Source organism: Plodia interpunctella, chromosome 9, assembly GCF_027563975.2.
Source record: "Plodia interpunctella isolate USDA-ARS_2022_Savannah chromosome 9, ilPloInte3.2, whole genome shotgun sequence".
In the NCBI taxonomy this organism is placed as follows: Eukaryota; Metazoa; Arthropoda; class Insecta; order Lepidoptera; family Pyralidae; genus Plodia; species Plodia interpunctella.
The window spans coordinates 10,019,122-10,046,309 of record NC_071302.1 but is presented as its reverse complement, the minus strand read 5'-3'; the positions used below and the strand labels follow the sequence as shown (position 1 = coordinate 10,046,309).

The window sequence follows — 27,188 nt, the reverse complement described above, 5'->3', positions numbered from 1 at the left end:
GACAATATCTATGGGAGTACGTCTTTCACGTTTCATCAAAAGGAATAAGCTGAAAGGCCACAAAATTTTGGTATGACAAAATTTGAGGAGGCGTTTGATTTAACCGGTTTGTTTTATTATTTTATTTTATAGTTTTATTTTCTATCATACGTATTTGAAGACAGAAAACGCGAGAGTTCATTAAATAACTCATAAATTCACATCACCTTTTGACATGTTATGACAAGTAAAAGCTATGTCAGCTTAAGTGTATCATCCCGCAAATCCCATAGGAGTGAAAAGAAAACCTGAATAAAATCTTGTGCAGTAGCTTAAGTGTAAACCCTAGCACCTTTATAGTACTTGAAATGAGCAGCTTCAAGAATCATCATTAGTATTCCTCATAATTTCTCTTATAGTAGGTTTAGTCCATGGCCGTAGCATCTATGGGACACATAGCCTTGGCAGCTAACAATAGCATTCCCAAGGGAGGTTAACGAAAGGCAGGCGGCCGGTTGTAAAACCACAGCCGAGTGTTTAAAATTTTATGATTTGTTTCTTATAGTCGGGCTTCGTTCAACGTCACATTCCCAAATACAATTTAGAAACACGTAAACAATGGAGAGAGAGAGAGATTGAATCCAAGACCCAATGTCTCTAGTAGTAGTATGAGTATTAAATTCTTAGATCATAATGAATTTAATAAACTGAAAAGTTTATTTGATTGTTTAGTATCGTTAGGACGTGAAACCGAATGAAGCATCTAAGCAGTCGCACCATCACAATATGGTGAAAGGAACGATGGTGAAGTTAAAAGTAAATTACTGAATTACTGTGATTTGATTTGAACTAAAATTATATGTAGGTACAATGTACATAGTCTATGAGCAGTACTAACAAATTATGAGTCTCTATTACTTAAATTCATTCATTCATCTATTCAAAAGGCCGCCGCCGCCGTACAGCTGTGAGCCATTTCTTCTAGGCAACCATCTACACAAAAAGAATAAGATTTGATGCCAGCTCCACACTGTCACCGAACTCAGACACATGCCTTGCATGCATTAGTATGAGTGCTTTTATTTGCCGCAATGAGAAACCAGCAATGTATAACGGATCCGCTAAAGTTTGGCATACTGTTCGACGACAGTGTGAGCCGGCATGAGGTTTGGTCCAAGAAAAAAATGCCACGCCATTCAATTTTTACTTCCAGGTTATGGAATCTTCAATTACATAGTGATCTTCACCACCAGCTTGGTGTTACTGTATACCATGATGGAGTCACTAGCCATCGGCTACGTCATGACTGTGGCTGAGTGCGACCTGTCTCTAACCGTCATAGAGAAAGGACTTATAAATTCTGCTGCTTTTATTGGTGAGTCTATCTATACTTCTAATACTATTATTATAAAGAGGAAAGCGTTTGTGAGTTTGTATGTTTAAATCTCAGAAACAGAAAACCGAAACGATTTCAAAAATTCTTTCAGCATTAAAAGGTACATTATCCAAGATTGCTATAGGCTTTTTATCTCAAAATTCCTACGGGAACGAAGCCCCGGGCAACGTCTAGTATGCTATAACTTGAGCAGATAAAGATACAGTATCACGGCTTTATCCCTTACGGGGTTGACAGAGTCAGTTTTAGTTATATGGTGAGGTGTAAGTCCTAGCGGAATAGTGAAGATGCCAATTTTTTTGTTTTGATGACTATTCGAAGGCAATCCTTATATCAATCATCAATACATATAATAAAACAGTTAAAAAAGTGTTTCTGTACATTGAAGACATTTAAATAGAAAAATTGAGATCGATAGAGAATCAGTAATAGAATAAGATTCTTTATAAAGTCTGCTTGTTTGTCTGTTTCTTTGCACACGCTAATCTCTGTATCTACTGGACGGATTTGAATGATTTTTTTTTGTTGTATAGCTATAAAGCCTGATCAACATATAGGATATAATTTATTTTGGAAACTGGAACAGCTCTAGCAAAACCTATAATAACCAGCTAAACTTTAGGAAATATAGAAAAGTCACCTTAACAAAAATTGATCGCCCTGATGAGCATTTTCTTATGACGTATAAAAATCGAAGATATGGAATACCTGGTGATGAACTCCAACAGACCCGCTACACTATAACATATATGACAAAAGCGCCTTAACAAAAGTTGATCAGCCTGTTGAGCATTTTCTGTAGACTTATAAAAATCGAGGATATGGAAAACCTGGTGATGAACTCCAACAGACCCGCTACACTATACCTAACAGATATAACAAAAGTATCTTAATAAAAGTTGATCAGCCTGATGAGCATTTTCTGTAGACTTATAAAAATCGAGGATATGGAAAACCTGGTGATGAACTCCAACAGACCAGTTACACTATAACAGATATGACAAAAGCGCCTTAACAAAGTTGATCTGCCTAATGAGCATTGTTAACTTAGGTATTTATAAAAATACTTATTTGATCCACGTTTTTAACCATGATTACGTTATCTTCACGAATCACAAACGTCTTGAGATTCTCAAAAATCAATTTTATTCCCCTTTGCCGCGAGCAACAGCTCTTCTATAATATTATATGAGAATGACGTCTTAGTAAAAGTTAACCAATCTGATAAGCATTTTCTGTTAAGTGAAGTCTTAGCAGAAATTGTTCAACCTGAGGAGCAGTAACGGTTGGCGTATTAAAATAGAAGATTTCAAACATTTCTGAAACGGAAGTTCTGTAATAAAGTTAATCTTATATTTACCCTATACTATCATAACATAAGCTGGGAGTACCTCTACATGGTGAAGGCGGAAACAGTTTGGGCTAAATTTCGATGACGACGGAAGGTATTCGTTGAAAACTTGCCTGAACTGGCTAAAACTCCCATTTATGTATAGAATATGCCTTCGGGCTTATGTTATTTTGAGTGGTTACTTATTTCCTTTCCAGTTTATCTGTGTGACACGGCAGCCGACCTGGTAACGCAGGGGAGCAGTCACTTAGATTTTAATAGCAAAGAAAATATTTTAAATTGTGTAGCCATGCCTATTAATAGTGTTTCAGAGTTTTCTGTAAGTTAACCCTCAACCCTTTTAAAAGGGGGTGAAAGATTGTATGGAACTTAATAAAAAAATTTTAAGATAAAAAGCTGAAAATTGGAAAACATACTCTTCATAATTTTTCTCGAATAATTACCGAGATTTGACAATGAGATTGGACTATGAAATTCACGTGGGCGAAACCGCGGATAAAAGCTGGTTATTAAAAACACGTAATTGAAGAATTGGGGCTGGTCTTTAACAGTTGATCTTTAGCAGTGTGCTATGGTGCCGGCGGCCATCATAAGGGATTTTGACAATTCGAAACATTTCACGATATTATTATTTATGCTTGCTTTATCAGCAAAAAGTTCGTCAAACTTGGCTCTTTCGATGTACAGTGCTGGTTTTTGCCTTGCATTCAACAAAAAATCCATACAAACCACACAATGCACACATTCGCGTCGGCGTCAGTCTGTGCTATCTAGTCTCGATGACTATAAATTTGTTGAAATTAAGTAGATTACTAATTGTTTCGCTTTCAGTAGGTATACTATGATCAAGTCATTTAAGTAATTGGTTAATTGTGATGTCAAGGACAGTTGCAGCTCTATCACAACTCTATTGGTACGATAGTCAAAAATGAACATAATATTACATAGGCGCACTAAATATTAAAATTATTTTTATGTCGATGCTTAATTTAATAATTTTTGGGTTATTAAGTACCCAGACAAGATTTTCCTACCTAGGCAAGATTTTTGAATAATAATAATAATATATCTGGATAACACGTTTAGATCAACTTTCGACGTAGTCTTGAAAACGCATGGCTTTGGCGTTATTTGATATCCGCATAAAGCAAGGTTTACGATCTTGAAAGAAACATTTGGTGTCTATAACAATTCTAAATAAGCAATTTTATTTAATTATTTCTCAGGTATTCTTTCAACGGGCATATTTTGGGGCTACTTGAGCGATAATTACGGCAGAAGGAAAGTCATGTTACCGGCTCTGTTCTGTTCTACTACTTGTTCCCTCTGCTCTGCCACTTTCTCCTATAACTTTGCCTCTATGTTTACTTTAAGATTCATCACAGGATGTTTGTAAGTCTCGACTGTATATTTTGACAATTGTATGAAGATTCAATGTGCAGATAAAAATATTACATTTTCTTAAATTAACGCCTTAGCTATTACTAATAGCAAAAGCGTATTAATTAAACATGTGATTTTATTAGCAGGCGTTGAAATAAAATCGCTAAAATATTTCAAACCTTGTATATTTTTTTTAACTCAAACTCAGATAAGTTATTATTGCAGTGACTGTGTAGTACAGGTATAGATGGCACATACAATACAATAGTTTCAACAGTTTACCCTTACAGGCAGTGCAATATTAGCTTTATATAAATAAAATAGTATTTAATTATTCCAGAGTATCAGCATCTAGCGCAACAGTATTTGCTTTTATCGGTGAGATGCACAATAATGCAAAGAGAGCTACAGCAATAATGTTTGCGTCGACAGCGATTGGAATAACTTTCATAGTAGAGCCAAGTGAGTACGTTTCAGAAACGGAACTGAAAAACAAACTGATTTCTAATTGGAATAGATATTTTGATGTGTGAAACAACGATGTTTTATAAACATATTACTTCATCTTTAGTTCTCGGCTGGGTCATCCTATCTGGCACCTGGAGTTTTCAGTTATTCGGCTTGACCATCAGCCCATGGAGAGTGTTCATGTGGACCTGGTCGGTGCCTGGTCTATCCGCTGCAATCATTCTATTGTTCCTGCCGGAAAGTCCAAGGTATCTACTTTTTACAAGCCATGTCCCTATGCCTCGGGTGGAATCTTGCAACTCAAGTTTGAAGTACATATGTAAGTTCAACAGACTGAGATGAAATTTTCTACACACATTTAGTTTGGATGTTATTATTATATGAATGATAAGCATGATCTCAAGATGTGGGAATAACAACGGTTTTTTTGTCACACATTTAAGGGAATAAAATCCCTCTGATAACAATAAATGCCTGTGTCAAAAATGACATTTTTTTAAAAAAAACTTAGTAACAGTTGCTGAGAGAGATAGACAGTAGATAGGAAAGTACGTAGGCCACTTATTTTAAACCTAACCTAACCACTCAAATATGTATATGTAATAAGTAGTTGACGACCTCGGTGGCGCAGTGGTAAAGTGACTGACCCCTGAACCAAGAGGTCCCGGGTTCGATCCCCGGTCGCGTCATGATAGAAAATGACCTTTTTCTGTTTGGCCCGGGTCTTGGATGTTTATCTATATATGTATTTGTTATAAAATATGGTATCGTTGAATTAGTATCCCATAACACAAGTCTCGAACTTACTTTGGGGCTAGCTCAATTTGTGTGATTTGTCCTAATATTTATTTATTATTGTTTATTAAATAGTGTTCCAGGACCGAAAGCAAGTGGTGGTCTTTAAAAGCTACGATGAGTCAATTGCCAAAGTTATGTGGCACGAGTAAAATTCGAACCTGGGACCTTCCGACCGCAGGCGGACATCCCTTTCCCCTTCAACGCTCATTTATTGTGCATGGAGTTCTTTTCATTGAAACTAAAAGTTTAAGAGTAAAATCTAATGCAGTCTATCTGTCTTGGTTACGAATATGAACAAACATTTTGTTTTAATATCAGCTTTCCAGCCCTTCAAAGTTGCTGGTGTAACCCTGTATGTCTAAGACAAGGCATATACAGAGAACTGGGTGAAATGGTCCCAGTATGGGAGGACTTATCACCCGTCTGGTGCTCGCACTCACTTCCCCAAAAGTAACAATAACAAGACAAAGCATATTATAAAAAGAATTCCCTTGTCGCCACTGTATAACGCAACAAGCTCAAAAACTACCGGACGGATTTTTGTACGGTTTTCACCAAAAGATAGTGTGATTCCTGAGGGGGATTTTGGTGTATAATTTATTATGGTTATATTAGAGCGAAGACGGCTCGAACCGCTAATTTTATACATAAAAAACCCAGGCATTCATATTTATTAATTTATTAGGTATCTACTGGCGAATATCGGTCCAGAACCCGCACTGGCAGTTTTAAGTCAAATGTTTGCAATTAACATGAGGAAGAAGAGAGACGAATTTCCCGTAAGATAACTGTTTTATTTCTCTATTTAAGTTCATGATCTAGCAACCATAGAACCTTCGGCCTGCGCCCAAAACGTATTTCTTTACCGTTCCCACTTACACATCTTTGAACATCAACTGAATCAGAACTTCTGATTGAACTTCTTCTTCTGATGATGATAGTATTCGCAGAGTGAGGACACTCTGGGAATACTATCATCATCAGCTGTTTTATCGTCTCCACTGATGGAGCACGGCTACACATACATGGCTATACAAAACTATCGACAATTTTAGAATAATATACCGGATCGGCTACCTTGAACAGAACTGTAATTGATATGAAATTTTCATCAGTTGCCTCAATTTTGTGAATAGATCAAATTAAAATTCTTAATTATTTAGTCAACTACATTTAGGAATACATCAATTAATTGACGTCGAAATTTCATTCTACTGTCTGCAGTCTACTGCCCAAAGCGCCGGGTGAAGAAGCCGTTCGAGAATTTTCTTTCCTGTTTTTTGGTCCTATAACGAAACGTATTTGTTTCAGGTGTCACAAATCACTGATGCATCTAAGGTTGCAGCGAGGCATGGCTTCAAGGTTGCTTTCCTGAATCTAATCCATCTCGGCCAGCCGCCATTGAGACGCTGCGTCATCATATCACATATTTGCATGTTTACGGTTTTTATGATGTGAGTTTTTACATAATTTTCTATCATTTGAGAATCAAATCGTATTAACATTATAATTTCATTTATATTATTAGTGTTGTAATAGTAGTTATTGGAGCAACCCACTCCAATAACTGAACTGATACAATACGAAACTGAAGACCACGAAAACAAATACCTGCGAAGCACGTTACAAACGTACACATGCTGTTTCATTTTTTTTTTTGACATAATGTAACTGTCTTGAAATTGCTTTGAATGAAACAATACGTGATTTGTTCTTTTTAGGAACAGCGCCTTGTACACATGGCTGCCTGATATATTCCACGTTTTGTACACCAACTTCCAAGATCCAGTCAGCATCTGTGAGATCATGGTGGATTATTATACAAATTTAAATGTATGTGTAGTTTTAATACTTTCATCGTGTTTACACTACTAACGGCTAGTATTCACTCCGCTAGCACAGTGACCCCAAAGTTGATCTTTTCCAAAGTGAGAACGTGCCAGTCTTATATTCAACTTGATGGTTCGCCAGTTGACAGCTTCAAATTCACGCAGATATCAGCCTTTACACTCCAGCCTGTGTCCATCTAGTGGTATCTGGTTACCTGATATATATTTTTTTTCTTAATTGGGTGCCACGATCCTTACTAGTGCACATATGCTAATACTAATGCCAATGAACAAATCAGCGTGGTCGCTGTGTCTTTGTCACAGTTATTCACGCCTAATGTGTGAAATACAAAAAAAAATTATTGAATTAAGGATGATACATCTTATTGGCGTCAATAATATTGCATTAAAATCTGAAATTAAGGCCATGATGACATCGAACTTTCGCGATTTGTGTCTTGAGATATTGATTTATTTTTTGTAGTAGAATTCTACTGCCTGGACCCTCTCGCCGTCTCCTGCAACGGTTGTTAAAATATATTTGAAGAAAACTGTTATAGTTTTCAGTGTAGCTTCTTCTTCGTCTGCCTTTATTATACATCAAAAGTAATAAACAATTTGAACATGTTTATTTTCAGCCTAATACAAACATATTTATTTTCAGCCTAATATCGAAAGACTCATGCTGACAGTGACCAAAGAGTGTGATGAGAAAATTGTTCACTATATGGTGTATCCCACTTGTATGATCATGGGTATTTTGTGTTCTGCGACTTACGTGACTATTGGTTACGTGGTCAAAAAATGGAGCAAAATCAAATTTTACTGTAAGTTTCCCTCTTTGTATATTACTATCTCTTCCTGATATTTGACAACTTTCTTGGAAAAAATCATGGAGTGGTTTACCATTGCCTTCTGCATTTCAGACATTTTGATAAATTATCGACTAAAATGCAGGTTTCCTCACGATGTTTTCTCTCACAAGGAAGCTTGTGATGGTCTATGAAAACTACTACACCTATTGGTTCACAGGCGGGCGTCTAAAATCGTGCGCCAATATGGGATTTAAATAAAATCTGACATCACCGTTAGCAAAAACACACTCGATCAGAGAGAAAACGAAGCCGAACTTTACAGCAGTCGCCAGCGGCTACCACGTGTCTCGGCTCCGATTAGGTTTATACCGGTTCAGTTCAGTAAGTTTAAGTGTATACTAGTTCAAACTGAAATTTACTGCTTTATTTCAAAGGTTGGGTGCTGGGAGTCTGCTCAATAATGCTGACCGTATCGGCGCTGATCAAGATGCCGCCAGTAGCTGTTGTATTGTATGTAATTGGTGTGTGTTCCGGCGCCACTGCTTCGTTGCTATCAGCCATTACAGTGGAGGTGTTCCCAACGAGTGTCAGGTACAACAATCATTTTTTTAAAATGCCCTGACTGAATGACACCTAAACCATGACAAATATAGGCCAAGTGCGAGTTGGACTCGCGTACTGAGGATTCTTAAAATTTTGCTATTTTATAGTTTTTAGACAATGCTTCATTTCATGGTTCTAAGATAAGGTTTGATTTGTGAAACCGCAAAATATACGTTATAAAATCATGCATATATCTATAAGTATATAATATATGCTTAGATTTCTTATGTACAAACTCGATTTTTTCAACGCTAAAAGATCCGAGTTCCTAAGAAAAGTTCAAGACTGACGGATAGACGTAGTTGTTGTTCTTTTCATATAAAATGAGTGCATACGCCCGCAAATTTAAGTTTGTAAAATTCTTATTGTACTTATAAATAAAGTATGTTTTCTTAAATTACATAGACGAAGATAATTATAGTCAGTATTATATCTTATAATGCCCCCAAAAAGAGAAACGTGTATTAGAAATTTACGAAGTGAAACTTTATCTATTATAAGTTAAATAGAAGAAATAACTGTTTATATTTTTTGCGTGCTGACTTTAACAAGGACATGGCAACTCGATCAGCCTAGTAGGCCTATCGACTAGTCACTTACGTGGGTACGCTAAATCCTTGTCTATAATTTTCTATATCTTTATCACTTGCAGGGCTCTCGCGCTATGTACACTGTACATGTGTGGTCGGCTCGGCGCCGCAGTGGGCTCCAATCTTGTGGGATTCGCGTTTCATGACAACTGTGAGGTCCTCTTCATGATCATGTGTTTAGGAACTGCCGGTATGAAAGCGTTATGATCTAATCTTATCATGTTATTATTGAAGCGGTGATGGTCCAGTACCAAGTTTGAATCCTACTCGTGCCACATGAGTTTATATACAATGTTTTCATTGGCCACCACTTGCTTCCAGTGAAGCAAAACGCCAATTAGTGTGCAGGTTTCCTCTGCACACTAATTGGCGTTGAGTGATTATGCGACTAGTTATCACTAGACGGCGGTAGTTAGTCGTAAAAGTAATGTCAGATGTCTTTAGGTGACTTGAATAAAATCTGATACCAGCGTTATCATTAATAACACACTCGATGAGAAGGAAGAAGGATATAATTGTTGAATTATCAATAAGAACTTCGAATGGACCAAAAATAAATTGTATGACAATAAAATATAGTAGGTATCTTTCATACCAAAAAAATAGCTGCTCACGTTGGAGATACACCAGGGGAAGCCTAGTCCTAACTAGTATTACAAATGCGAAAGTAAGTTTGTTTGTTTGTTACCTGTTCAAGCTCTATCTACTCAAGAAATCCTCTTGAAATTTTGTATACATGCAGATTGAAGTATGGAGAAGGACACAGGGTCACTTTACATCTCGGAAAATAACTGTCACGGAAAAAGATCTTCTCCTTCGCTGGTGCAAACTAACTGAATTCAAAAACAATTTGTTTTGTTTATTGCAGCCTCCGTTTTGCTACTGATTTTGTGGCCAGACCCGAAGGCCGTGAGAGCGAATATGGAGTCGCACGGATTCGTTTATTGACCAAATGGTGTGATCTTCTGTGGTATGTCGATAAATACTTTTTTTACGGGAGCTTTTTATCACTGCCAGAGAAACCAGCAATGTACTTATTTACTTAAGAAGTAAGTACATGCTGATTTCAAGGACTATTTTATGCAGTTAAGCCTCTTGTCCTGGGCCCTTTCTGCGTGCGGAGTCTGAGCCTGAGCTGATAATTCCAGCCAGCCCAGCTCCTTCAGGAAGCGGAGCACCGCCGGTGGTGTACAGCAGGCTTCGCTCATGGTCCCTGGATTTCCCAGGAACTCTTGTCTTATTGATGCGACGCCATGACACTTCAATATGAGGCGGCTTGCAGTTTCCTCAGCCTCCATGCATGCGCTGCATAGTGGGCTGTCTGTAAGACCTAGGGTGAAAAGCTGTTTGTTTAGTGCACAACGATATCAGCAATGTATGTCCAAACCGCAAAGTTTGGCGAACTATATGCACATAGTTTATTCCGATATTCAACAACAGCATTCCCAGAGAGGGTTATCGTCGGAAGACGGTCAGAATCTTCAGAATTATTACTGCTACGCACAATCTGCGAACATATGCCGATGAAAATCAACAATCATTGCTCAATTTGTATGAGTGTTTTTATTTACTAGTTTACTGAAACGACTATGATCACATTGTATGATATAAAACTATACTACTTTCTATTCTTCCCCTAATGTGGCATAATTTGTTAAAATATTTTTATTTATCTCCAGGAAATAAAATATATTGATAAGAATGTGAGTGACAACTATCGTATACAAACACACATACATATTATCAGATCTGTTTCTCATGGTAGGCAGAAACTAGGAAGACTAGGGATAGGGAGGGATTGATATATAAAACTCTTCCGTTACTGGCTGACTGTCAGACGTCACACAGCCGAAACCACAGGGCGTAAAAAGCTGAAATTTCCTGTGTAGAAGACAGTGTAGGGGAGCACTAAGAAGAGATGAAGAGGGAGGGAAAAGGATTATTATTCACACACGAAGTTGTGGGCCAGTAAAAGCCAGTAAAGTATATTGATATATGAACCGCCGTTAAATACTAAATAATGTGAAATTTAAATCAATGCAATCGAATGAATGAATGAATGAACCCATTCATACAGATGATAACTAGTCATTTGTTACTTATCAAAAGACAATCGTATCTTTGTCCGATACTGAATTATTTCTCCATGATGTGTCATACAAAGTCTGTCTGTCTGACGACCTGGCGGTCGTACGTTCAAATCTCTCTACAAACCGTGTGAAGTTATTTCTAGGATATTTAAGTCATTTTAGGACATTTTACACATACCCTACGGAGAAGACAGAGCCATGAGATAGATAATATGAACTCTTTATTGCACAAAGGAGTCACAAATTAGATATATCCTAACCTACTAATATTATAAGTGCGAAGGTTTATTAGGATGTATATATGTATGTTTGTTAGTCTTTAACGCAAAATCTACTGAACTGAATTGTTATGAAATTTGGTACACGGGTAGAATATGACCTGGAATAACACACATAGTACTTTTTGTTCCAAAATTCCCACGGGAGCGAAGCCCCGGGGCGTATTTAATATGACTATAATTCTATTAAAACGTACAATAAATTGTCATCTAAATAGCTTGTTATTATAAAATATAATATTAAATTTATAATTATAATAACTGTGAGGCAAAATCATTTCTAAAGAATTATCAGTTGACAAAATTTTCAAAATAGAATTAACATTAATAATTATTACTAATAATTACTCTGGTAGCTGCGGCTAGTAAAATATAAAAAGCCGGTCGTGTCCATAATCGACACTGAACATACAAAAAATGCTACGTCTCAATAAAAATAGTGTCAGTACTCAAAGTCTATGGCATACTCGTGTCGCCATTTGTATTAACGACCGGCAATCGGTCCGGCTAAAACAGGATTTCAGTGACCTTGTCAATTGAGCTTTAGCTGGTACACTATATACACTATCGAAAAAAATTCACGGTTTCAAGGTACATTAATGATTTTTTCTTGTCATTAATATAAGTTCTCATACAATGTTCGTTCATTCGTGTCGCCACCTATCTGAGTTGGACGGCGATAGCCGGCATTACACAATCGGCGAACTAACACGTGAATTAACATACACTAAGTATGTAGTTTTTATGAGAACTTTTGTTTTACGCATGGAAAATCCATCAATGTAAGTCTAAATCACTAAAGTTCAGCGAATTGTTTTTTGATGATCGTGCAAAGCCTGTATCAAAAGGAAACTTGATAATAATCATATATGTTGTTATTATATCTACATGTTATAACACAAAAAAATAATAATTAAAACTGTAATGAAAAACAAACTGCGCATCTATCTTCGTAAAAGGCACTAAACTCTTTTCCATATACATAGAACTTGCAAATTCAAATTCAAATCATTTATTCAGAATTTAGACCTTCACAGGCACTTTTTCTCGTCGATTTTTATATTTATAGTTATTTCTCACAAACTACTGGCATTTCGGAACGACCACTGCTGAGAATAAAATGCCGAAAGAAACTCATTTGAACAGATTGCCGATGGCGTTACGGCTACTCCACACAGTCGTCGAACAATTTGCCAAACTTTGGCGGATTCCGCCGGTATTTAATTGCGGTAAATAAAGCACTCATACTAACCACGCAATGTTCACGCATTCGCCTCGGCATGCGTGTCCGAGTTCGGCTACAGTGTGGAGTTGGCATTATAATTACACGCAAAACGCATGCGCCAATCTTACTGGACCTTTTCTGATACAGTCCACTTTTAGTCAGACCTGCCTGAAATTGTCCACCATCGCCTTGGCCTTCCCATTAATTCCCAGTTGGCAATTCGCCATATTACGCAATGGCAATCATAAGCATTATTCACGTTTCCATTGCTTGTTAAGTCCAGGCCTTGTTTTGAAGTTGTGAAACAAAAATGTAATGTATAATGTCCATTCGTTTTGTTCTCTGACTGAAAAGAAAATTCAGTTGTGTGACGTTTCATGAATATAATAAAGGTCGACGTGTATTGCTACATTAGTAACGCCCGAACTATTTGATTTTTTATTAAAAGCTTATAATTAACTTGCAATGTATGTATGTATGTTTGTTTGTTCGGGTGGAATCTTGCTAGTCAATGTTGAAGCAGATATCTTCAAGCGATTGAGCTGAAATTTAGTTTGGATGACAGTACACGATAAGCTATGTGACGTCATTCGAAATCCAATATGGCGGACCATCCAAGATGACAGAACAGTTATTTTTAATGCATATCTACAATGTGGGTATCAAATGAAAGGGCTTGTTTAGAGTAACTCGAAAAATATTGTGAGGTCATTCTGAATCCAATATGGCGGAACATCCAAGATGGCAAAATGGTTTTTTTCTATGAACTTCTACAATATAGGTAAGTCGAAAAATAATGTGACCTCATTCTATTCATATAGATTAGTCATTAGTTGACCCAGTCAGCGATGACTAAAAATAAAAAATAATTTTAAAGAAAAAAAACTTTTTTAAGAAATGCTGTTATTTTAATGCTCCAAAAAGAAGAAAATATAATTTTCCTTTAAAATATAAGTATTTTACTCAATTAATTTATATAATTAGGTATTACTTCATTTACACAAGTAAACCACGCGACAAGCTTTTATGGTCATATAAATTGTGTATAATGAGGTTATAAGTTGATAGTTACAATTTTAAAGGAAAATTCTATTTTCTTCTTTTTGGAGCATTTAAATAAAAGCTTTTTTTTTAATTTCTTTTAATTTTTAGGCTTCAATAGTCCCTCTATGCGTTTCATCATTGGAACTATGTACTAAGTACACATTTTGTCATTCAAGAGAATTAAAAGAACCCCTTAAATTTATGTTTCTTACTGGTTTCCTAACTAATATTATAAATGATAAATTAAGTTTGTTCATTTGTTTCAATCTTTTTGAAATTTTGCATACATGTAGTTTGAAGTATGGAGAAGGATATAGAGTACCTTTCATCCCGGAAAATAAACGCGGGCACAAGCTAATATAACATAAACGTTAAACGAAAACGTTCCTATTGAAGCATCATTCCATTTTCTACAAATAGGTAAATTCTTTCTTCATTTTAACATGAACGTTTCATTTCTTGTCGTGTTTACAGTGGAGTTTAGCCGAGATGTAAATATATTGTTTTAAGATAAGGTAGCTATTTCTGAACATAGATTGACTATGGTGATGAATTCGTAGCCTTCATTCAGATTAGGTTTTTCTTTTCTTTTTTTTAATGAAAATCTCTCCAGCCAGCATTGGTTACGAAATGGCTCAAGAATTAATATTAAAAACGAATCAGCTGTTTTTGTGTTCCAATGTCCGTCTAGTATTAAAATACTTGGGTTTCTGCTACACATTTTGATTCAGTTGGTATAGTGATGTTCAGTGAACAGTTGCCAATATGGAGGGAAATGATAATTCGACAGCTACACCTTTCGAAGAAGCTTTGAATAAGACCGGTATGTAAATTATTTTATGCCACAACGATCATTAATAGTACTGATCATGTTCTGAATATATTGTGTACTCGTAACAAATTCAGATAAAATTTTAATAGGACTTCGTGAAATCGCTTCGAATATGTCCAAACTTTTAGTAAAATTTATGAAAGTTACGAAGTAATAAAATGGAAATATACTTTCTAAACCTTAAACTGTAAGTATCATTATGGGGCGTCTTTATGGGACGAAGCGAAAACCATTTCTTAGAATTCTTATCTCTGTCTGTCTGTATGTTGTTTGATGCGGTTTTTCAAGTTGTATAATGGAAGGTTTAACTTAAAATCTGGTATAGGTTTCATCGCGATGAATATTTTGTTTAAATCCTGAGATATAAATTAAATTCTAAGTTATGAGCGGACACACGATATAAATGCGTGCGAAGCAGCTGACAAGAGCTAGTAATAAATGAAATAATAAATAAAATTAAATATGTAAAATGAAATAAATAAAATTATTTTTTTTTCAGGCATAGCCCATGCAGTGTTAGCGATACAACACTTAAGACTATAAAAATAATAAAACTATATTTCTGAATAATTTAAGCGAAATAAAAATGTTTATTAGTAATCATTATCCAATATTATATTATATCCAATTTAGTAATTATTAATAATTACTATCCAAAACATTTTTAATATCAATTCATTTCACATTACGTTATGATTGTGTACATAGTATATGGAAGTCGCTTTTTGCTCGCGGTATCCATTAGTCGCCTCGTACAGTCGACCGCATGTAAAGTTACGGTGCGTGGATCTTTATGCCGCGGTAATAGAGGCGAGTTTGCAACGAATTTGGGTAGGTTGATGTGCTGTTGACTGTACGACATCTACGAGAGTATATCCTATACAAATTACAAAATATATGAACGGGATGAGTCCGACGGGTTCAAAACATTAATTAGGTCAACTCGGACCGTGGTATAAGTTCGAGCGGGATATGTTGGTGGAACCAACAACACATATTGGTATTTGCAACAAAAAACGCTGTTCTGGTTGGCGGGTTGGGCTGAGTAATCGTGCTAAAAGCTTCTAATAAAAAGATTAATTAAGAATAAAAAACCAGTCAAGTGTGAGTTAGACTGGCGCACCGAGGGTTCCTTTGTAAGTTATAAGTATTACTTGTTCGCCGTAAAATTAGACCTCGCGAACACAATAATCTTTTACAAAATTGTGAATATTTCAAAAACGACTTAACTGATTTTGTTGCCCCACTTAAATATTCTACTGACCGATCCTACATACTCTTACATTTTATTTTTTTTTATGTGTAAAGTGATATTGGTGTCATGTGACCCAATACGGCATCCATAGAGCAAATGGGAGCCCTTCGATTGTGTGAAAATCGTGCCCTGGGCGCTTGTAATGTCAAATCCACCACTGTATGCGGTGCGCGTGCCGCATGATCTCTGCATCGAGGAAATTTCCACCACCGTCTAATTGAAGCAATAACATACAATATCTCGTGCTTTTTAAATTGAAAGATGACCTTTTGATTAAGATTATTTAAGTTTTGTTTTTAGTTTTGACTTATAATTACAGTTGTAATAATTAATTGAATAGGTATGAAAGATCAAGTGCTATCTCAACTATATTATAAATGCGAATGTAAGTTTGTTTGTTACCTCTTCACGCTCTATCTGCTGAACCAAACTTCTTCAAATTTTGCATAACATATAGTTTGAAGTACCTAAAGGTACACACGGATCTCAATCACGGAATTATAACTGTTCCCGTGGGAAAATTACGCGTAATTAATTATTAGTAGCTAATAGCCTAGTGGTGTCAGATTTTATTGAAGTCAGAATGATATGACTTTTACGGCTATTGAACTAACTTATGAAGCAAGGCAAGAAATTTTGGGTCTAAACTGAAAAAAAATACTAGGTATAAACCGATCTATGCACACCGCACGCTCGCGCGGGTAAAACCATAATAAATTATACCTACACTCAAACCTTCCTCTGTAATCACAATATCTACTGATGAAAACCGTACCAAAATCTCTTAATTTTTAAGTTTATCGCATTCGATCGACAGGGGACTTCGTTTTATTATCTATATATACATGCTGCACCCTGCGGCTTTACCCACTTAAGTAATCATAAAAAAAAAACTTGATTTTTAATGCACAGTAACGCCATCTATTTTAGAAAGCGCCACTGACTATATTTAGACCAAACCCTATATACAGGAATCACGTACTTTCGGGATAAAAAATAACCTATGTGTTAATCCAAGGTATCAAGCTAACTCGATGCCAAATTTAATAAAAATTGGTGACCAGACGTTTCAGCATGAAAAAGCAACAAACATACAAACTTTCGCCTTTATAATATTAGTGGGATATATAATGGAATACTCTGATCTGTTCCAGGTAATGGTCTGTACAATAATATGCTGATGGCTGCCAACAAACTTTCGCCTTTATAATATTAGTGGGATATGTAATGGAATACTCTGATCTGTTCCAGGTAATGGTCTGTACAATGTTATGCTGGTGGCTGCCAACTCGGTCATCCTGCTTGCCATTACCATGGATCTATTCGGTTTTACTCTCATCGTCAACGTTGCCTGCGACTTGAGGCTGACTATCGCTCAGAAGGCCATACTCTCCTCATTCCCCTTTATAAGTAAGTCACAATAGAATACCGTTGATTACCAAAAAATAAAACACCTCAACACACATCCAGTAAAAGAATGTACCAGGCACTTGATGCGACGAGTGAGTGTTTGACGACCTCGGTGGCGCAGTGGTAAAAGTGCTTGCCTCTGAACCGACAGGTCCCGTGTTCGATCCCCGGTTGGGTCACGATGGAAAATGATCTTTTTCTGATTGACCCGAGTCTTGGATGTTTATCTATATATGTATTTGTTATATAGTATATTGTCGTTGAGTTAGTATCCCATAACACAAGTCTCGAACTTACTTTGGAGCTAGCTCTTTTAATATATTTATTTTTATAGATGTAGACCCATAAAAATGTACATTTATTTAAAACAAATAACAGCTAATACCTACTAACAAAATAAAACATACTATACAAAATTACTAAGTAAGAAAACCTTGCCTGCACGTACCTGTCTGGACATGAGATGCTTAATTAACATTTTACAATTTATTTCCTAAATCATCAGCCAATGGTAAGTGCAATGCCGGCTCCACATTTTCCCGGAAAAAATCCCGAACTTTAACGCATTCGGCACACATTGCTAATTATTCATTGTGGTAAATGAAAGCACTCATATAAATAACGCAATTATGCATTCGCGTCGGCGTCTATCAGAGTTTGGCGATAGTTTGGAGCTTACGTAAAATTTAAGAAAACGATGAATCGTCCGGGATCCAGGTCGTTCGGGAGTAGGATTCGAACCTTGAACCTTTCGGTTGACAGTCTACTGGACCGCCGGTTCGAATACAAACTACACTTTTAAAATTAAAAAAATGTTTTCAGGTATTATAGTAGTTTCCTTCGCGTGGGGCTACATATCAGACACACGAGGTCGCCGGACCACTCTCGTGCTGTCCCTCCCGACAGCGTTTGTCCTATCCTGTCTGTGTAGCCTGTCTCCCAACTGGATCGCGCTGGCTGTCCTCAAGTTCCTGTCTGTCTGTTTGTGAGTCATTTACATTATCACCATTTTCATATTACATTTGTATTTTGCCTTTCAAAAAGTAAAATCGTTTGTAAAAATCATATCAGATGCTTTTAGCAATAACACACTGGTGAACAAGTAGATTTTGCTTTTTGCCGGCTCCACACTATCGCGGAGAAGTTCGCCGAACTTTGACGGATTCGGCATACATTGCTGGTTTTTCATCGTGGTAAATAAAAGCACTCGTACAAACTACGCAATGTGCAAGCATTCGCGTTCGCGTTCGACGATAGTGTGGAGACGGCATTTGAATTGCCTAATTCTCCGATTGCTAAGCTCCGGCCGCGGACCTGCCACGTCCTAAAAATCAAAAAAAATCAGGTACGTATGTTGCAAGTTTTAAAGTCAAAACTTGATATGACTTGTCGAATATAAGGAAATTCTCATTTAATATTTAGTGCATCATATGTACAATAGTTAATAAGAATTTCATTTTGTTCACAAAAGGAAATTCTTCCTTCACACATGAGTATTATTGTCCATCGCCTTTTTTTCAGGACATCATGCTTTTAGACTACCCAAACTGGAACTATATAAACGTTTTCCAAGCAGTCATTACAAAATAATAAAACGATACTATCTTTTCTGCTAACGGTACATTTGATACAATAATGCCGCATATAAATACAGTTTCCGTAACATAAAAGTATTACTATAATAAATACCAGCAACAATACAATGTTAATATGATAATAAATGGAATTGAACTGAATTGGAAATTTAATAAGACATTTCTATTTCAACGTTATCATCAATTTCATTAATATTCTTTTTCTACCTTCATTATTCCCATCAGAAGAATAATAAATAAATAAATAAATATATTAGGACAAATCACACAGATTGAGCTAGTCCCAAAGTAAGTTCGAGATATTCATAGGATACTAACTCAACGATACTAGATTTTACAACAAGTACATATATAGATAAACATCCAAGACCCGGGCCAATCAGAAAAAGATCATTTTCCATCATGACCCGACTGGGGATCGAACCCGGGACCTCTCGGTTCAGTGGCAAGAACTTTACCAATGCGCCACCGAGGTCGTCGTTTGAGAGAATGATATATCTCATCGCTACATATCTATATCTGATACATGATGTGATAAAAGACTAAGACTAAGGGCCTATTTCTCCGCTTGCTGATAAAGTATCTGATAGACTATATGTAACGTATCGAACAGATAACGTTAAAAATTGTGTTCCACAAGTATCCAATCACATCAGACAAATCTATCTAGCGGTTAGTTTATCTGTAAGATAGGAGATTGGATTGAAATAGGCCCTAAACTAACATACGAGTATTTATGCGTTATTTTGTTATTTTAATTTCCATTCCTAATTGCCCTGTTTTTCAACCAAAGCTCACCAAAAACCAGTTCGTATCAAATTTCAATGAAAGTTATTTCAATATAGTAATTACAGGGGTCCTAGTGGTTCAGGCGTTAACAGGCTGTGGTGACCACTTATCATAAGGTGGGCCGCATGCCTGTTTGCCTGGTAGTTTGGTAGTATAAAAGCTTTTTTATATTACCAAATAGGCGTTTGCCTAATTGGCATGCACAGGGAAAAATGGAAGATCATTATGCTTATAATAAATAATCTTTCAGTTTTCACGAAGGTTGACTGATAGAGAAGTTGTTTAGTTAATTATACATTTATATATATTTCCTTTCATCAGCCCTTTGACCATGTACTTTATTATGTACTTACATTGTTATATTACTGATAAAAAAAATATACATAAATTTATATTTAAAAAATGGTAAGCCCTTCTGGCATAATAGGGACCAACACTGTTTGAATGAGTTTCTTTCGGCATTTCTTCTCAACATTGGTTGTTCCGAAATGCTAGTAGTTTGTTTAGCTTTGGCATATATCATTTAATTTAGAATAAGACATGAAAAAGTGCCCGTGGAGGCCTAATTTCTGAATAAATGATTTGATTTTGATTTTTGATTTTGAAGTCAACGCTGTGTACCATCAAAAAGTCATTGTCATTTTATTCTTATAGCTCGTGCGCAGCGAACTCAGTGACGTACACGTTGGTGGGCGAGTCCTGCATCCAGCGACTGCGCAGCAAGTATATGTTGCTGATGAGCTGCCTCCTGCTATTAGGGCCGGCTGCGGGTGCTGGTATATACTGCTTCTAGCCTGCTCTCTCTCTCTCTCTCGTCTGAGCAAGTTCAATGTTATATTCTCACTCGCTCACGCTTTAAAACTCTTACTATATTCTAGACTTTTAATGCCCTAGAATTCACTTAAAAATACATCTCAAATTCTGATGATGAGGTTGTGATTTTTGAACCGCCTGCCAGCAATCCTTTTTAGGAACACTGTTAGCGTGATCATGAAAAGTTGCGTACATATTCAAATCAGTATATGTACAGTCAACATCACACACATCGATTTACCCTGCATGAACCTCTATGGCGCGGTAATAGCGACGAGTTTTCAATGAATTTGGGTAGGTAGATGTGCTGTTGACGTTTGTATTATAACTAGAGTTGATTTCGAAAACTGATAACATAAATTCTGTAATTATATAAGTATTTTTATTATACTACTAAACAAACAGACTGGCAAACAGACATACGGCGCTGGCGACTGATGGCACATGCAAAACTAAGGGTGTCTTTGCCGGACCTTAAAGAATGCCCTTTTTGAAAAACTTCGAAGATGTTTGTTACAAAAAATCTGCATGAATTTTGGTAAATTGTAACCCGAAATAGTAGATATTAAGATATTTTATCCCAAAATATCTGTGCAGTACAAGTTGTTGTTTTTACTGCTTTGCTTACTATTTTCAGTGGTCGCATATCCAATCACACACTTGTCATTCGCTGTACCAATACCAGCCCTGGGCTTAGACTTCACGCCGTGGAGACTGCTGGTCATCGTCATGTCGATCCCGATCGGGTTGGGCGGCATCGCCAGCTTCTTCTTCTACGAGAGTCCGAAATTCCTGGCCAATTGGGACAGGAACGATGAGGCTTTGAGGGTCTTGGAGGCTATTTATAAGGTCAATCATAAGGGATCTCTTGATGACTTCCAGGTAAATATGCGTCACATATATTTTTCAATCGAAATCACATTTAAACTTCTTATATCATATAGTTACCTAAGTTAGGAAAGAATATCGTTTTAAGAATGTTTTATTTTTTCCATAAATTATTATTTAGCGAAAATAAAACCATAATTTTCTACAAACAATATAAATGGAAAAAAGTTTTAAATGACTAGCTGCACCCCGGGGTCTTCCCGTGGGAATTTCGGGATAAAAAGCACTCTGTGTGTTATTCCAGGTTATATTCTACCCGTGTACCAAATTTCATAACAAACGGTCCAGTAGATTTTGCGTGAAAGAGAACCAAACATACCACGAACAGACTATCTGTATGTCTGTTTATCGTGTCACAGACACGATAAACTTACAACTTATCCTTCCGTCGTTGTAAGTAAGACATTATCGTATACAATAAACTATTGTCGGCAATAATAATTCATGATTCCTTTCAGATTAAACAAATAAAACTAGAAGACGCTCTAACCAAAAACCGTATGTCTCTGATCCGCGCGATCTATGAGCAGAGCGCTCCTCTGTTCCGACGTCCACTGTTGGGACAGACCCTCCAGCTGTTCTACATAGTGGGCATCGTCTACATCACGTGAGAAGGTTTTATACTCCATATAGCTTTTGCGTGCGACTGTAGCATTTTTTTTGTCGGAAAAGCAACGGCAATCATTTTACGAGGACGCTCCCTGCTCAATATCGCCATTATACCACATTTTTAGTTCAATATCAAAGTTTTTAAGAATTTATTTGAATAGAGAAAACTAAAAAAACAGAACGAAATGGAAGGAACTTACATACGGTGCCGACCCCCATATGAGTGGGATAAGATCAAGAAGAAGAAAAAGCAAACTAAAAATAATTCAGGAGATTGTGCTTCTAGTGCTGCTTAATCTCACGTAGTTTCTTTTTTAGGTTACGCTATAAACTAAAAGCAATTGATACAAACGTAATCGTGGCGCTACGCGAGTAGGCCCAATCTTAACGAGGTGTTTTGAAAATTATTTTTGGTTTCTCAAAATCTTGATAAGCTTGAATTAAAATAATCGGTACATTCAGTTCTGCTTGATAGGTTAGGTTAGGTAAAAAACATGCAGTAACTTGATTTATGTAACTTGAGATATAAAAAAAAAATTTTGGCGAAACGTGCTTTCGATGAAGAGTGATTCTGTGAACTCTGGACACACCAATCTTAAAATTGTTGAAAAGTCATTGTGTTTCATTAGACGTAATTATTCTGAAATGAGAAAGATACTTGATTGTGACCAGTGCAATGTCTTTCGTCAAAACAGATTTCCTTTTTTGTTCCAAAAACATGATAAAAATGTGTTTTTTTTTTTTCAAGTATTGATATTTTTGTGATAACTCAACTATATTATACAGTAATAAACACTCTTAGTATGCGCATCTAACGTATTGTTTTGTTGGCTAGTTTTCTTAATACAATGCATATTCACAACAGAATCATAAATTGAATTCGTTTGTCTTCGAAAGTGTATTGCTTCTATATTGAAAAATCACATTTACATATGATATGAGATACGTTTCCAAAATTACAAATTGTTAATTAAATTATACTAGTTGTTCGCTGCGATATAGACCTTGAACCTCGAACACAATAAATTTTTACAAAATTGTGAATATATCAAAAACGGCTGAGTTAAAATGTGATGTATGTTGAAGATGAATGTTTAGTAAAAATGTGATGACGGCGTTTTGTTCCCCCACGAGTTTAAAAATTCTATTGGCAGATCCTACATACCTTTTAAATTTCATCAAAATCGGACCAACGGTTCGAAAGTTATCGTGTTACAAACATACATACAAAAAATTTATTTTTGCCCCGAGTAGAACGGTAGACTTCGCTCGCTTGGCTCGCTCGGTCAAAAAGAATATCTAGGGGCTATGATAGCTCATCCACATATGTAATTATATATTTTCTTTATTTCCAGGAACAATACGTGCATAGTGTGGCTGCCACATATAATGGATCTAGTCAAAGTTGCTTTAGAAAAAAATTACGTATCATCAGGAAACGTATGTGCCATGATCACATCACACAGTGTAGCTAACACTACAGTGGCACGGTCTTCAGATGTAAGCAGTCAAAATCAAATCATTTATTCAGAAATTAGACCTTCACAGGCATTTTTTCACGTCATAATCCAAATTAAATAATATTTACTGAGAAGAAATGCAGAAAGAAACTGATTTAAACAGAGTTGGTCCCTATCATGCCAGAAGGGCAACAGTTTTTATTGAAATATAAATTTATTTTTTTTCTCAGTAATATAACAATGTACCTAATAAAGTACATGGTAGTATTTTTATTACCAGTAATCTTTATATGTTACAAAACAAAGTCCTCTACCTCGTTTGTCTGTTCGCGATAATCTCAAAAACAACTGCACGGATTTTCATGCGGTTTTCAACGATAGATAGTGCGGTTCCTGAGGAAGGTTTAGTATATAATGTATTATGTTTTTACCCGAGCGAAGCTGGGACTGGCTGCTAGTATATTATATGACATTACAGGGCTTGATCCCCAATCAGGTCAAGACGGGAGATTATCTTTTACAGATCAGATGGATTTTCGAGAGATTGGTATTTTGGATTCAAATTCAAATCATTTATTCAGAAATTAGACCTTCACAGGCACTTTTTCACGTCAATTTTTATATTTATAGTTATTTCTCACAAGCTACAAACTACTGACATTTCGGAACGACCACTGCAGCTGAAAGGAAATGCCGAAAGAAACTCATTTGAACAGTGTTGGTCCCTATCATGCCAGATCGGCTTACCATTATTGTTTCTTACAATGTTTTTATTCTAATAATATATAAAAGAACATAATGTACATAGTCAAAAGGTATATCAAAACAGGTTATGATTGTGATCCGAGTGCTGATTATAATATATACTTATATATCGATGTGAAACACAATTAACTTACATAAAAGTATATGAGAAACGAGATGACCAGTTCCCTCTGGCAGCACCCGTTCACGAGTTAACGCATGGGACAGCCATCGCATAGCTCAACCATTTCTTCTCAGCAGTGGTCGTTCCGAAATGCTAGTAGTTTGTAGCTTTGTTAACATCATTTAATTTAGAATATGACGTGAAAAAGTGCCTGTGAAGGCCTAATTTCTGAATAAATGATTTGATTTTGATTTTGATTTCGGCCGAGGTGCTCAAATATCGTTCAAAACAAAAATGAATTCAGTTATCATGAGTTGATGCAACCGAAAAAAGGTTCGAATGAGAGAGAAAGACTTGTCATCTCAACCACAAAATCTCTATTTTCTTTCATTTTTCAGGAGCCAGTGATATGCCTCGGCTACGTTGAAGATTCAACAGCATTAACAATCATAATTTCCCAAACCACCTTCTCCTGCTTAAACTTCGTCATCTCCTGCTTTCCAAACCGCCGGAAAGCTGTCCTTATCTTCATGCTTTGCCTGTCTTCTGTCAGCGGAATAGCCATGAATCTGACGCCAGAACCTATATCGAGTGTCGTCTTGTATGTCATATTTGGATGTACTTGTTTGTGTATGGGAATTATGGCCTCCTTTTTTGTGGATTTGTACCCTACATCTTATAGGTAAGTATGTATTTAAAAATAGTTATTATTAATATTTTACGTTACATTACACTCGCCACTATCATAAATCCGTTTGCCTATTCATACAAAATCTGTCCAAATTATAGCTGCTTTACTTACACTTTACGTGTAGAGGATGTACAGACCATAAAAATATGATTTTCTAAAATTTTATTTGACCGCTTTGTCGGCGTGTGTATACCGATACCAAATTACATTATTCTTGTGCTAATAGATTTTAAACTAGACCGTGGACGGACAGATAGACATGGAAACTATAAGGGTTCCATATCTGACTACGGACCCTAAAAAGTTTGATTCTTAATACTATGGCAAGATACTAATGACATTATAGATTAGAATGCGTTTGATTTTTTAAAACAATCTCCTTTGGAAACGCCTGTGATATTTTTCGAACGTCCTCGATATTATAATCGTGACAAATGTTTCAGGGGCATGGCGTCCTGCCTCAGCATCCTGGTGGCTCGTACCAGCACTTTCGTCGGTATCAACGTCGCTGGCAACCTCATCTTCCACCATTGCTCCCTTACTTTCTACCTCTGGTCCGTTCTCGTCTTGAGTAAGTGTACTTTTGTTACTTATTATATTATTTATTATACTTATTATATACAGGGTTACTGGTATCTAACGCATAACCTTCCAAAAAGGCATAAGGTACATATAGACTAACATCTTTTATTTTACGACTTTTGTCTAAAAGTAATAAATAGAAAAAAAATCTTTTTTTTTTGTTTTAGTGTCGCTTCTATAAAACATAATTACCTAATTCTATGTTCGATTCCGCTACATAATGCTACTGTATTGTCTCGTGTTGCTTGGCTATTTATTACATATAGTTTCTATGATAAATATAAAGATTTTTTTTCTATTTATTATGATAGATAGTATGTATAGAATCGCAAATAAGTTTATTTTTTATAGGAAAAATAAAACTACGAATCACGAAAAGTCGTGGAATAAAAATTTCTTGTTTTGAAGTAGTCTTTAGGAGGTTTTGCGTGTGATACCAGTAATCCTGTATATGTTATCACGCCTGTTTCCCATAGGGGTGGGCAGTTACTAGGGTTTCCATTTGTCACGATTCCTATTTTGAATATTGTAAGTATAATTATTTAAATGTTTTTTTTTTTTTCAGCAAGCGTGATAGCTGCGTGGTTTCTACCTCCAGACAAAGCAAAAATAATTCCAACTAACGTTTAAGAAATAACAAAAGTATAGAATTATTATTCTGTTTCGCAATAATGTATAATTGATTTATCGTTATTTCTCTGATTCCACAAAATAGGCCCAACTGATCCAGCTTAAATATTTTTGATATTTAAATACAAAGGCTATCAGGTTGGAATATAAAGTAGTATACGAGCTTAGTCGAAATAATGAGAAACTATTAAAATGCTAAGGCGAAAAAACGTAAAACAAATGTGTCTGTTTCAGTGTTTTTGATAAACTTCTTGATCAAACTAAATAACGTCTACAATCGCGTTCCACAAATGCCTGCCCAACACAGTTCATTATTTTTTTATAATTATTCTATCTTTTAATAATATATTATTCATTGTTTACCAAAATTGATCTTATATATTTTTGAAGGGATGATTTGTCTTTAAAATTTAAGACTTATCTACAAGTTTTTTCAGTTTTTTTTTTAGTAATGTTTTTGAGTATTCAAACATCAGTTCATTTATTATTTTTTTAAAATATATTTTTTTTTTTCAATATTAGAAACCCGTTTTTTCTTCTATTTTAGGAACGATAAATAAAATATTTTTTTTAAATAAATTAATTGGATTTTAATAATTTTAAAATATATCCTAGGAATTGGATCTACTGGCGTTTGGTCAACAATAACATTTCAGATTTTTTTTATAAACAGTTCTTTTACAAGTAAAACTAGTACTGAGTTTACCAACACTTTATTTACAAATAAAACTATGAGATCTAAACATTAAGAAATATAAATATAAAAATATTATTATCAACTACTTTTTACTGTTTAACTAACATAGTATTATTTGTGAATATCGATTTTATTTTTCTCTACTTACATTCCATACGCAAAACACATTTTTTTTCTGACAAATGTTATAATTTGTAGAATAAAAATATTTTTTATTCAA

The 27,188-nt window shown here is 35.6% G+C and overlaps 1 protein-coding gene across 5 annotated transcripts; it reads left to right on the top strand.

Moving 5' to 3' along the window:
• On the top strand, positions 1–27,188 carry LOC128672468 (synaptic vesicle glycoprotein 2B-like). 5 transcript variants are annotated; one of them, XM_053749625.1, is made up of 13 exons: positions 1–106; positions 1,193–1,354; positions 3,953–4,118; positions 4,450–4,571; positions 4,681–4,825; positions 6,061–6,154; positions 6,687–6,829; positions 7,097–7,208; positions 7,869–8,031; positions 8,454–8,610; positions 9,275–9,402; positions 10,081–10,182; positions 17,188–17,325. In XM_053749625.1, the coding sequence occupies exons 1-12, from the start codon at positions 73–75 to the stop codon at positions 10,158–10,160; spliced, it is 1,506 nt and encodes a 501-aa protein (XP_053605600.1). In that variant the 5' UTR covers positions 1–72; the 3' UTR covers positions 10,161–10,182; positions 17,188–17,325. The 5 variants fall into 5 exon arrangements, with proteins under 5 accessions (XP_053605600.1, XP_053605601.1, XP_053605604.1 ...); XM_053749626.1 differs by lacking the exon at positions 17,188–17,325 and adding an exon at positions 17,091–17,107; XM_053749629.1 differs by lacking the exon at positions 1–106 and adding an exon at positions 249–373.

What these genes read in the sequence shown, in the direction of transcription:
- LOC128672468 (XM_053749624.1), top strand. Translation starts at nt 14,615, where the DNA reads ATGGAGGGAAATGATAATTCGACAGCTACACCTTTCGAAGAAGCTTTG. An exon ending in CTCCTCATTCCCCTTTATAA is followed by an intron (nt 17,347 to 18,168) that starts GTAAGTCACAAT and finishes AAATGTTTTCAG; the next exon opens with GTATTATAGTAGTTTCCTTC. An exon ending in GTGGGCATCGTCTACATCAC is followed by an intron (nt 22,039 to 23,395) that starts GTGAGAAGGTTT and finishes CTTTATTTCCAG; the next exon opens with GAACAATACGTGCATAGTGT.